The sequence below is a fragment of the Anopheles stephensi genome, chromosome 2 (genome assembly GCF_013141755.1).
Source record: "Anopheles stephensi strain Indian chromosome 2, UCI_ANSTEP_V1.0, whole genome shotgun sequence".
Classification (NCBI taxonomy): Eukaryota; Metazoa; Arthropoda; class Insecta; order Diptera; family Culicidae; genus Anopheles; species Anopheles stephensi.
In genome coordinates this window covers 487,082-499,075 of record NC_050202.1, presented here as the reverse complement: position 1 = coordinate 499,075, position 11,994 = coordinate 487,082, and the positions used below count along the sequence as shown (strand labels likewise).

Sequence of the window (11,994 nt, the reverse complement as noted above, 5' to 3'; positions counted from 1 at the left end):
GAGGCATCAACGACCATCGCCAATTTAGAAATTTGCTATAAATGGCGAAAGTGGACCATGCTGGGTGTTTCACCAGTTTATTACTCCAATCCACACGAACTTACCTTCTCCGTCAACCAGTGGTAATATCAAATCTATCATTCCAAATTTACCTGTCAATTGATCGCATCAACACATTTATAACCCGTCAATGGTACGGGCACCGGTGATTGGACCGACGGGTTTCGATTGGAAGTGGGTTTTAATATTGTCCCTTCACCTCCACACTTTGGCACTAACCACCAAAAACAACGAGGGTTGAAAAATTCTGACGAGACAAGCTTACGAGTCTAAAATGCTTCGAAAACCCTCGAACACATTGCAGCTTTTGAGTGAGGCGCCTCTCGATCGGAATCCTTTTCGGATTCAACTAACAGAAGATGATTAATAGTCAGTTCCTAGAAATGATTAATCAATGTGTTAAATAGCCGTGTTTCACAGCTTGCGTGATGATGATTTTCTAGCTCGCTGGTGCCTCGTCTTGCAGTTGATTTATTTATTGTGCCCTAGATGTCCCGGGGAACCACTGAGCAGGAAACGGGTGATGGCGAGCAGGCCGCAGAGTGAGCTTTTGCATAAAACTGAAAGTTTAAGTTCGTCCGACCAATTTAAAAGATAAAGCTGCTGCTGTTGAAATTGGTTCGTGATAGGTGATGGAAGCTTTTGATTACCGCATCGTAAATGAATGTGCCCGTCATAATGGGGACGGAAGTATATCATTTAATGGCAATTTGAATAATTTGAATGCACAATTCATGCGACCGTTTTTTGCTCGGATCGGTTTGCGTTCCACGGTCCATCGATACGATAGAACTGATAGGATAGCCATCCATGGGCGACCGCGGATATCCTGTTGAAGCAGCGTGTTTTGCATACCTTCCTTATTGAAGTGGCCCTACATTCGACTGCATAGATGACAACCGCAAGCGCTGAAGCTCTGGAGTATGCATAAAGAAAGCGAAATATATTCGTAGAAAAATATTTATTATTGAGCAATAATTTACAGAGAGTTGGTTGGTTTTTGTCCGTTTCGAAAAGGGGTGCAGCACTGCTGCTGCTGCTGGTCGGGAAGTGGTCCAATCGGTGGTCTACGAACCCATTCGGCGTCGGTGTCCCGTCTGGTTTGGGCAACAAGGCCGAAATGGTTGCCTTGGTGTTATCATATAACTCATGGTGTCGCGGCATAGCATTCGTCTCGCTGGTGGCTGCTGCTGGGACGGGGTGTATCGTTGGGAGGTTCCGCTACCAAAGTCATATATCGTGACAGGCCATAAATAACATTTATTCATTGACTTTTTGCTCCTACCGCTGCTGTCTCGACGCGAAATTATGCGGCGTTAGAATTGCTTTGCAATCACAGGGAGCAAACTACCCAGAGGTGTGTGTGAGCGAGTTTTCAAGAGTTTTGATTTTTTGTCTAGTCGCTCGCACGCGAACAAGGGACAATTCAAGGTTGCTAGGTTGAAAACAACTAGCCATATGAAAGATTTTGAAACAGTTAGGAGCCAAACAGGATTTGCCAATGTGTCATGGATAGCGTGAAAGAGAAGATTTTATAAATAAATATGCTCCATGGGGCAGTCTCCTGGCCGATCAATCAATGACTTTGATTTCACTCATTCTTACTGTAAAAATAGAAAAGGATAACGTAAATGAATGCTCAACCGTATGGGTTGATAAACAAACCTGCAGTGTTGAAACTACCAGTAGATCTCTTATACATGACGTATGCTACAGCGAACAGCACCGTAAGTCCACTGATCGTTCCAACGATGGCCAACCAAACCAAGCTATCATCAGCCTGCTGGAAGGATTCTGCCAGCAAGATACACGTACGCACGTTGTTCTGTTCGTCAGTGATCATAGCGCCTTCTCCGTAGCAGGCACACTGGCCCGGCGATTTGCAGTACGTATCTCCGGTGCAATTATCGCACACAGGTTCGCATGAGGCCGTTTGATTGTTCATCTCATACCCGTCGAAACAAGAGCACTCGTCTGGCATTAGGCACTCTCCATGCTCACAGCCAGCGCAAACCGGTGAGCAAAGGTAGGCGTTCACCAGGTTACTGTAGCCATCGAAGCACTGGCAAAGGTTTTCGACGCAGACCCCGCTGTGTCCCTCACAGTCTTTCTCGCAGATGGAGCTGCACGTTTCGTTGTATCCCGCAGAGAATCCTTCAAAGCAAGTGCACTGATTGGGAGCTGTACAGGTGCCATTTTCACACTCTTGTTCGCAGCTTGGTACGCAGCGATCCTGGAGCAGTTCTTGATCGTACATGGGTTGATATCCTTCCAGACAACGATGCTCGTCCGGTGCAATACATTCGGCGTTTTCGGGCAGCGTGGAGCACTGTGGCAAGCATCGATTGGGAAGAACGTCGATTCGCAGCTTGTATCCCTGGAAGCATTCACACTCGTTGGGTCCGATACAAGTTCCACCGTGTTCACAATCGACTATCTGAGAATCACAGTACGGGGAGCAGGCACTCTCACTAACAGCTGTATACCCTTCCAAACATTTACAGGTTGCTGGCTCCACACAAGTGCCATTTTCGCAGCCATCCTCACAGATTGGCTCACAAACGGAAGACGCAGTTAGGGATTTATTGTATCCCTCCCAACACACACACTCGTTAGAGCTGTCACAAGTGCCAAAACTGCACGGTGGATCACACACAGGAACACATCGCCTTACCCCATCCTCACCCATCTCTAGTGTATAGCCTTCATCACACTCGCAAACATTCACGCCAACGCAACTGCCCATGGTACAGTCCACCACTGTGGATTTGCAGGCTGGAATGCAGAGATGCGTGTCGTTCTTTTCGTGTCCTTCATGACATTGACACACGTTCGGAGCAATACAGTGGGCCATCTCACAGGGTGGATCACAAATTGGCATACAGATGTTGGGCAGATCCTCCCGTGTCTTAAATCCTTCGTGACACTGGCAGCGACCATTTCCCACGCATCGACCATTGACACACTCGGGATTGCAGGTCCGTTCGCAACCCAGTTTTTCACTTTGGTGGAGTTGTGTAAGATGGTAATGTTTATTGCATTGCAATACATTCGGAGCTATGCAGACGCCATTTTCTATATTAAAATATTTCTCATCACAGATCGGATCACATTTATAACTGAAATGTGGCGATTTCTTATAGCCAGGCGTTATACATGCACAACGGTTAGGAAGAGAACAGAATCCATTTTCACACGGAGGATCACACACTGGATAACATGTGTGCTTTTCCGATTCGTTTCTCTTCGTGTATCCTTCCAAGCAGGTGCACACGTTCGGCTGTACGCAGGCGCCATTGCGACAGGGTGGATCACACACCGGAACACATCGATTCACTTCGAAGCGATAGCCCTCGTCGCATTGGCACATGTCAGGAGCAATGCATGTGCCATTCAAACAATCAATCGTACAGATCGGTTCACATTGAAAAGGATCGTTCGAAGGCCGAAAGCCAACGCGACATTGACATCGATTGCGCCCGACGCACTGGCCGTTACGACAGGGCTTATCACAGTTCGGTACGCACAGTGTTGCGTTGACGAGCCCATCAAAGTCAGCGATTACCGTACTTTTGAAATACCCTTCGGCACAGACACATCGGCCCTGGTCGTTACAGATCCCGTTCAGACAGACGTCGGTGCACTTTGGAACGCATGTGCCGGCATTGGTGCGCTCGAAGCCTTTGTTGCAGATGCACTGATTCGGAGCGACGCAGATCCCATTCTGGCAATGACTGCATTCGGGCTTGCAAACCCCACTGGTCATCGTGTACCCGTTCGAGCAGGCGCACTTTTCCGGCTTTGCACAGTAACCATTTTCGCAGCGTGATTTGCAAATCGGATAGCACAGGCCATCGGATTGTTGGTAGTACCCACTGCAGCATACCGATTTGTTGGATGATGTATACTCCAGCTTTAAAGCAGTTAATAAAACGGACGATCAGTTACGTCCTGTGGACAGCAAATGTTCCTCTTCCCGAGTACTACTTACGGAACAAGTCGTTGTGGGGCATTCGTACGAAACTTCTCTCCTGTTCCATCCACCACAGTACACGGTACCGGTCGTATAGTAGGTAGAAGATTTTGCATGGTACTGCCTAATATGTAGGAAGTGCGATCGTTGTGTGAAGATTTGTCCAATGAACACTCCTCCAATGTTTTACTTGGTAAATACTTACTTCACATTCTCGCTGCAGGACGGCACAATTTGTGCTTGAACAAGTGAGTGCAGCGAAAAAATGTACAATAATTCAACTTTCCACACTAAGCGCTTTAACTCCATCGCAAGAATCGCGATCTCAACCACTCGCGTGCCCTATCAAAACTATACTGTGCGTACCAACCGGACCAACCGAGGCTGATGCTGCCGATGGTTGAGCTGTTATTATTTTTACCATTTTATCAGAATGACTTTGAGATGATGCAAGTCTTGCAACTTCTTTTGCATTATTGCCTCGCCAAGCTTTGAGCGTGCGCGTGTGTTTGTGCGGTCAATTCTGAACTGAGATTTAGGCACGCTTGTTTACGTTAAATATGCTCCAGACAACGAACCAAACACACGAGCAATGCTGATAATACAGTGGAATAAATGTAGGTCCCCGATAAAGCGCCATGAATCAGCTGTAGATCCCAGTTAGTTTTCAGAAAACGGGTTTGAATCATCAATGCTGCTGGCACGAATGTTAGTGCAATGTTCGTATGGATAGTTTTAAAAATCGATGTAATTAATAGTTTTATCTAGCAACGGCAGAATAGAAAATGCTTGATGAAACGTGGTTCCATGAAACAGCAGATGGTTAGCCACGTTAATCACTTTCGACCATCGGTAATTACCAGTCCCTAGCGACCTGTCCCAGGCCGTAACCCTCCGGAGCCGATGTGGCAAAAGGATGCTGGAAAGGGGTTTTAATGACAGTATTTACGCAATTTATGTGTCAGCAAAAGGAAACACCGCTCAAATTCTACACCAAACGACCCTATTTAGAAAAACGCATCGATCTATTGTGAGCCCATGTATCGGGGAAAAAAGGGAACCCGTTATCTGGGGGCTTTCGTTTTTCCTTTTCTGACCGGAACAGACGAACCGGAAGTATCGATACGTGAACGGCAAAGCTCGAGACATTTTTCTTCCGGATAAGTGTTCGAAAGAGAATGGAACGTTTCATTTATGACAATTAAAAACCTACAAATCTATTTCGGGAATGTCTTTTTCTAGAGCAGCTGAAGATGGTCATAAATTCCGGGTTCAGATTTGGGTAGCATACTTTGAATAAACGTCCGCTGTATTGTGTGTAATGTATCAGGCATTCAAACGAACACTAAAACAGTAATTTTGTGTGGTTACCAATACAACTACTGCTTTCTAATGATATTTTTATTCAAATAAAAACACTTTTGGAGGATTTGCAAGCGTTTGCGCCTAAGGGTATGCAATATGCGTGACACAGTGGCTGTTAAAAAAGTTGTTGAAAGTATTATCAACAGAAGAAATCAGCATACAGAGAAACAGCATAGGAATGCAATAAAATAACTTTCCACAAAGTAGGACGATTAAAGTACATCTTACAAGGGTTTATTGCACTTCCTCTCGGTAGAATCATCTTTTGTTAAATTTTTTCCCGACTTCTTTTGTGCCTTTTTGGCTTCGTTATCCTCGATAACGCTAGTCGTGTAGAATTATCACTTCATCATTTAATCACTTGCGGATGCCTTATGATTATGTGGAAGTTAATGGTGGAGGATGACGGATGCTCCGTTCGCTGGTTGTTGTATTCGTAAAGGAACGGATGGCGTGTTCCCTGTTATCGCTTTACGATGTCATTTCACTGGAACATCACGGGTGTGCCTGGTGAGTATATTACCACTTCTCAGTCAGTTAACTCTTTTCGCACCTCGAAACGGTACCTTCACCATCACCATCACCATCATGATCAGATGACGATTTCCCTCCCCGGAACGGTGTGGGCGGATAAAGGTGTTTCGACATGCAGGACAGTACAGCAGTCGGTGTTCCGCTTGAGTTACACGATGCTGCGTACAGCCGGACGTGATGACAGCGTAATCCAAACGAATGTTGCTACATTTTTCTTTCCTCCAAACACATCGCGTCGCAGAAGGGCCCTTCAACACGACCCGAAGTGTATCCAGCAGTAGCAGCAGCAGTAGCAGCAGCACCTATCCTGAGACGGATAGCATGAGTTGTGATCATAAATGAACGATTGAAACCTGACCCAGCTCACGCCCATTGGGAAAGGCAAAATGGGGGGGGGGTAGACAAAGCAAACCCAGGCATGAAGGGGGAGAAGGGGCGGCCAAAGTTTGCCGGCGGTTGCTAGGCGGATTGCTTTTGTCAACGTTGGCAGAAAAGCGATTTATAATCGTATAAAAGCATGACTTTATTAGCGCTGTTACCATGTAATGATGTCGTAAATTAGGTGAAACCAAGAACAGCTTACTGTTGGATTCGAATTGTTCGTATGTAGCAGTGGCTATGGGCAACTCGTTTTGAGCGCATCGTTGTTATCTTGATTGTTATTACATTGTTTGAAACAGTAGGAAAGGATACCACGAAAGGATACATTGATTTCATTTGCCATGGAGCGAGGATGTGTGAATTCCTCAAATAGCTTCATATTGAGATGAAACCAAGAAATCTCAATAATCTGTTATGATTGATAGGAAAACATTTTAAATAAGTTTGAAACGATGGTGGCCAATTGAGCGCATCGTAGGGTGGTTGCAGCTGTTCCGGAAAGCTTAGAAAGAATTTGTGGAATCAATGAGTCTGCAAATAACAATCCTATTTTCTAATCTTCTGCAACCCATTTTTCAATCCGACCTGTTTCACGATTAGGTAACGGCAACACTTTTCACAAGCTTCGTGTAAACAAATGTCCTGGAATAGCGTAAGAGCCTTACGGCCGGGAAGCCTCTGCCAGTCTCCTGCAGCTTAACGAGTTGTGGCCCGTTTCAAAGTTTCGGCCTAAGCTTCGTCGCACGCCTGTTGGCGAACTGGGCTGGGAACGGAACCGTCTGACGAAGGTATTCTTTAATTGCAGGTGGCTGTTAGCAGGGATTAATGTTGATTTGGAAATCCATCCACTTCCAATGACTGCCGATGAAGCTCATGATTGAGGAGCAGAGCGAAATGGGAGGACAAAAAAAAGCAAGCGTGCGAGCGAGCGAGCTAGCGGACAGACACACATGATGTGTACCAAAGTGGAGATTATCTGCTTACCTGGAACCCTGAAGAGCTTGGCCTAATGATCGCAAAGCAGTTGTGAATTCTTTGCTCCATTTGCTATTGTTAAAAACAGAAAATTGTCCAACCATGACGGAGTGCTAGTTGTGCATGCTGTGCTTCCTACGGATCGCGCCAGACCTCTCAGGCTGAAAGGGAAAGAGAAGAGAACCGTGAAAGGATTAGAAAAAAGATGTGGAAAAATACGTCAGACTTTCGCTGGAGAAAGCATCGTTCGTTCATCTGCGATCGTCGGCGAAGCGAATGTCGGCACACAGCTCAAGCTAGCGAAGAAGTCCACGAAACATGAATTAAAATTGGATGTGCCATCATAACCGTGTGCTAAGTGCGCACGGAAAATTTTCCTAAACTGCCATCCAATCAAACGAAAATTGCAGCAACCAGTCGGTAATTTAGGTGCATTTCATGTCGCTCAAAAAACGACAGTCCGAAAGCAGAAACACAGTCACCGTGCTGTAACATTTCGCTGCAGAGTCATTAATCATGCGGATCGATCAGTTTTAGCCTGATTAAGGAATTGTTGCTCCGTCGGAATCGTTATTAATGTGGGTTTAGGGTTTGAAATATTTTAAATTCTCAACGCAAACGGAGGCTACTGGAGGTAGCGGCCGTTCTCATGGTTGGGTGGGGTTGCGAGTGAGTGGCCGAGCAGTTAGAAAAAATGATTAATGAACTTGAATGCGTGGAGAAAGGGCTACAGTTGCAATACGTATCGCACCACGGGGGTGTGAAGATTAGCTTGTGATAAACTGTATAATATTTTTTCCTTTTTTAGCTTCCTTCGCTGCGATCTGGGCAGAGCTGTGCCCAGTGAAGCAGTGCGTTAAGACAAAGCACATTTGTTGGTTGCATTTCACCTCCTATCTGGTATTACATTCCGCCTTATATTGTGACCTCATCTTGGCAAGAAACGATTAAAAAGCTAATGACTATATGGCAGACTTATTTACGTTTCTTGGTGTTGACTTGAGAATGAATGAGTTGTACTCTCAATTGCTCTGAAGCATACTCTGAACGTGCATGCTAAAGAAAGCTTATCCCACGTAAGTTAGTCTAGGTAGAGTTGGTTTGGCACGCGAGAGCGATTTTAAATTGATACAGAAATTGTAAGTAAAGCTATTTGTACAGTAAAACGAATCCAATTCTTTCTATTTGATATTTCTTCAGGCGACCAACGATTAACCAACCCATTGGGTGAGTGTTCTGTCAATGGATTGCCATACTCAAATAGTGCAGCGGTAAGCTTAAGCACGCCGCAACCAATCGCATTGACTAGAAACACCAGTGCGGTTAGCATTTAATTGAAGTTTTCTTCGAATCGTTTTCATTTCATTTCGCTCCCATCACCTTCTGCTCTTGATCTGACGGTTTGTTGCTTTGTGTTAAGAAAACATAACACTTGCAGCGTTTGTGAATCACCATTACCGAACGAAACTTTAATTAACATCACACACACACACACACACACATGCATGCATGCGTTGCACCGGAGATGACCGCATCACAAGTGCAGGATGCGCTTGTGGCTGAGGACTATGGTCTGCTGAGAAATTAGTTTCAAGAACGTTGTAATTCTTCGGGTCAAGCGATGTGGACTTGGGGATGTGTTTGTTTGCCCATCACTGTGTGGCTGTGAGTGTGCAACCTGATGGTTTGGCCGAGTGTAGGCGTAATGCTGTTTGGCATATGCGTGACCCATGCTAGGATCGGTGGGCTTTGCTGAGAAAGGACAATTCCATTTGAGTGAGCTGCTCGAATGTCTGCTGGCAAAAGCTTACCGTTGTTGCGGCACGGGCGAATCCTCCCAACTGCTAAAGCCGAACTTTGGTCTGCTTTCACCAGAATACCTTGGATTTGCGCGTTTATTGTTTATTCAGATGGACGAAACCGTAGGATTAAAATAATTGACAGCAGGTATACTGGTCCTGCACCATTAACTGTGTTTGTGAGTGTGTCGGACTCTTTCTCCGTCCGATCCGGGTTCGATCGGACAGAGCAGAGCCGACACTCACTAATCCCCTCCTTCGCTGGTGCTGGGTTGCAATAGGCAGAAAGCTAATCAGTAAGCAAATAAGCAAGGACGGCGCAAAAACCTAAGGACATTAACGCAAACACAAAAACAATTCACGAAAGCTTTCGGTCGGTTGTTGTTTGCATAATTGACCGATAATCGTTAAAAGGAAATATCTGCGTACAATCCGAATCCGAACCTGTCTTCGTGGAAAGCACCCCGATGGAAGTAGCCGCTTTCGCAACCAGTGACCGTTCGCTGGTCACGTGAAAATGGAGGATTACGGGAAGAAATTTCCATTTTACCGTACTGGTCGGTCCCGCCATATCATTCTCTGGTCGCGGATTTCGGGCAACAGATTCGCTCGACTTGGTGAAAACTCGATTGCACGTGGAGCTACTACATTCTGGAGTTTCTCTTTCTACGGCAGTATGCACACAAGTTCGCAAGTTCGTCCGGACGGGGGCGAGGATTACGGCTTGAAGGGCAACTAATCCTATTAAAAGGAAGAGATTTGGATCCAGCGGAACTGTAATTACGAGAATATGGCGCGTGGAGGACGAACTGGATTCCCGTGGGTTCCCGCAACGCACAGATTGAAGGTAATGACACATATCGACCCGCATGTTATGACCTATCAATCACCGTGTATTCAATCAGTTACTTCTGCAAACAAGCCGCTGCCGTGTAACGGTTGGCACGAAATTTAATAACATCGTAAAATTTCTTTATCTCCTCGTTTGACTGCAACTTTGAAAGCATATTGATCCTTTCGGTGGGGGAGATCCTCCCCGGTGGAGTCACTGGCGCCGCAGACGATTGATGACAACGAGCATGACGCACGTGTACCGACACACTGCTGACATACGAGTCAAATTTTTGACGACATCTGTCGACTGTGGCGCTGTCGACGGTTTCTTCGCTATCATTTTATGTACTGGAGAAGGATAAACAATCGGGAATGGCGAACGGTTCTGGGCCTGGGTTCTGTCGGTGCCCTGGCAGCACGGTGATAGTGAAATTTGTTGCCACAGTGCTGGTGCTGCTGCTGCTGCTTCTGCAAAGAGTTTTATTGGGAACATTTTCGTCAAAGCACGCGGCCATCGAGCAAGTGATCTGCAAGTGGATGATATTGGGGCGTGTTTTTTCTCGAAACGCTGTCGTGGCTTTGAAGCGCGCTGGGTATTATTTTTAAACGGCTCCAAAATCACATAAAATATCCATCAGCATTACTGGAAGCGAAGATGCGGAAAAGCAGCATTTCGTGGCACATTCGTCCAGGCTAAGAGGTTTGGGTGAGTGTGAGCGTGCGTGCGTGTGTGGGGTGCGCTGGAAAATGCGGATGAACAGCGCGGACAGTAGGAGATTGATCAGAGTCTGGATGCTGGATGGAAAGAACACGTCTGCTAGAGCCCGAGAAGTAGACGATTGCTGCCGGTTGGCAATGAGACTTGCGATGGTAGAGAAACAGAGTGCCAAAGCGAGCACGAAACGGCCAGTGTAAGCGAGAGAACTGCATCGTAAATCTTACCGAATTTAAGTTTTAAAACAGTAAACGATGGGATTTTATTTTACGATTTTCAATTTCGGCACCTATTTATTGCTGCTCGGAATAGGATTTGGTAGCCGGAATCGCTCAAAAAGAAAAGCCGTCTGGCAAGCTTGGTGCGTGAAAAATCATACATCGTCAACACATTGACGCGGGTCTCGTTGCTGCAAGAATGCTTCCCGCAATCATAACGTCCACACAGTGACACTCACAAAAAGCAAGAACGAAGAGGAGGATGAAGAAAAAACCCGCCGATCGCTCTTCCAATAAAACACCATAAAATGGCACTTTATTCCGGATTGCGCTTAAAATAGAGTCGATCGAGCTGAAAGCCAAAATCTGTCATTAAACGGGTCTAAGCTGATGGGGCGGCTCAACAGCACACGAGGCATTTATGCGTCGAGCCAGCAATTTTGACAAATGTTTCGTAAAGCCTAAGTGATGATTGATGTTCAGTGGCACAAGTGGGAAACAACTTGTTAAAAAGGGCCCCATTGAAAGATGCCCTCAAACCTGTCGGAAAAGCGTTGATAAGAGATAGTTGGTTTTCGGAAGTGGGTGACCATTACTTTACGCACTTAAAGAGTTCTTGCGCTCAGGAACCGCTCAAACAATGGGAAAGCATTTAACAACACAAATCTTTTGCACTTCACCCCTCAGCCGACAAAAAGTGAATCAAATCGCCGAGATCTTGTTGAGCTTCCCTAGGTTTTATTTCGCATAATTATCATCCCATAACTCACTCTTAAAAAAGCGATGGACAAACCAGTTTCAAAGACGTTGACATGGTTCAACCGTTATTTATTTCATGCACACCATCCCATGGAAGTCACAAAAAGGGTGCATTTTTCATTGGTAAACGTGCATCGGAGGATAGGTTTATAAATTAAGAGATATGAACCGCAGCCGTGTAGAACCTATTGCGGTTAGTTTTTTTTCGCTCTCTCGCTTGTTCCGTTTAAACTTCAAACCACTATCGCTTCGAGCGTTCTGTTCGATCCATTCCCTTATTTCTGTGCGACATCCTCAGCCGACGTATAATTGCCTCTATCACGAAGGGCAGCGCAACGAGATTCCCAAAAGTGTTAAGGCAGGACTCAATTTAAGGGCACA

At 45.7% G+C, this 11,994-nt stretch overlaps 1 protein-coding gene across 1 annotated transcript; it reads right to left on the bottom strand.

Moving 5' to 3' along the window:
• Positions 1 to 1,004: 1,004 nt before the first annotated feature.
• On the bottom strand, positions 1,005 to 4,523 carry LOC118503339 (cell death abnormality protein 1-like). The gene is made up of 4 exons (XM_036036504.1): positions 4,239 to 4,523; positions 4,052 to 4,157; positions 1,726 to 3,973; positions 1,005 to 1,664 (listed from the first exon to the last, which is right to left on the bottom strand). Exons 1-4 carry the CDS (start codon positions 4,340 to 4,342, stop codon positions 1,633 to 1,635), a joined length of 2,490 nt encoding a protein of 829 aa, XP_035892397.1. The 5' UTR covers positions 4,343 to 4,523; the 3' UTR covers positions 1,005 to 1,632.
• Positions 4,524 to 11,994: the final 7,471 nt, after the last annotated feature.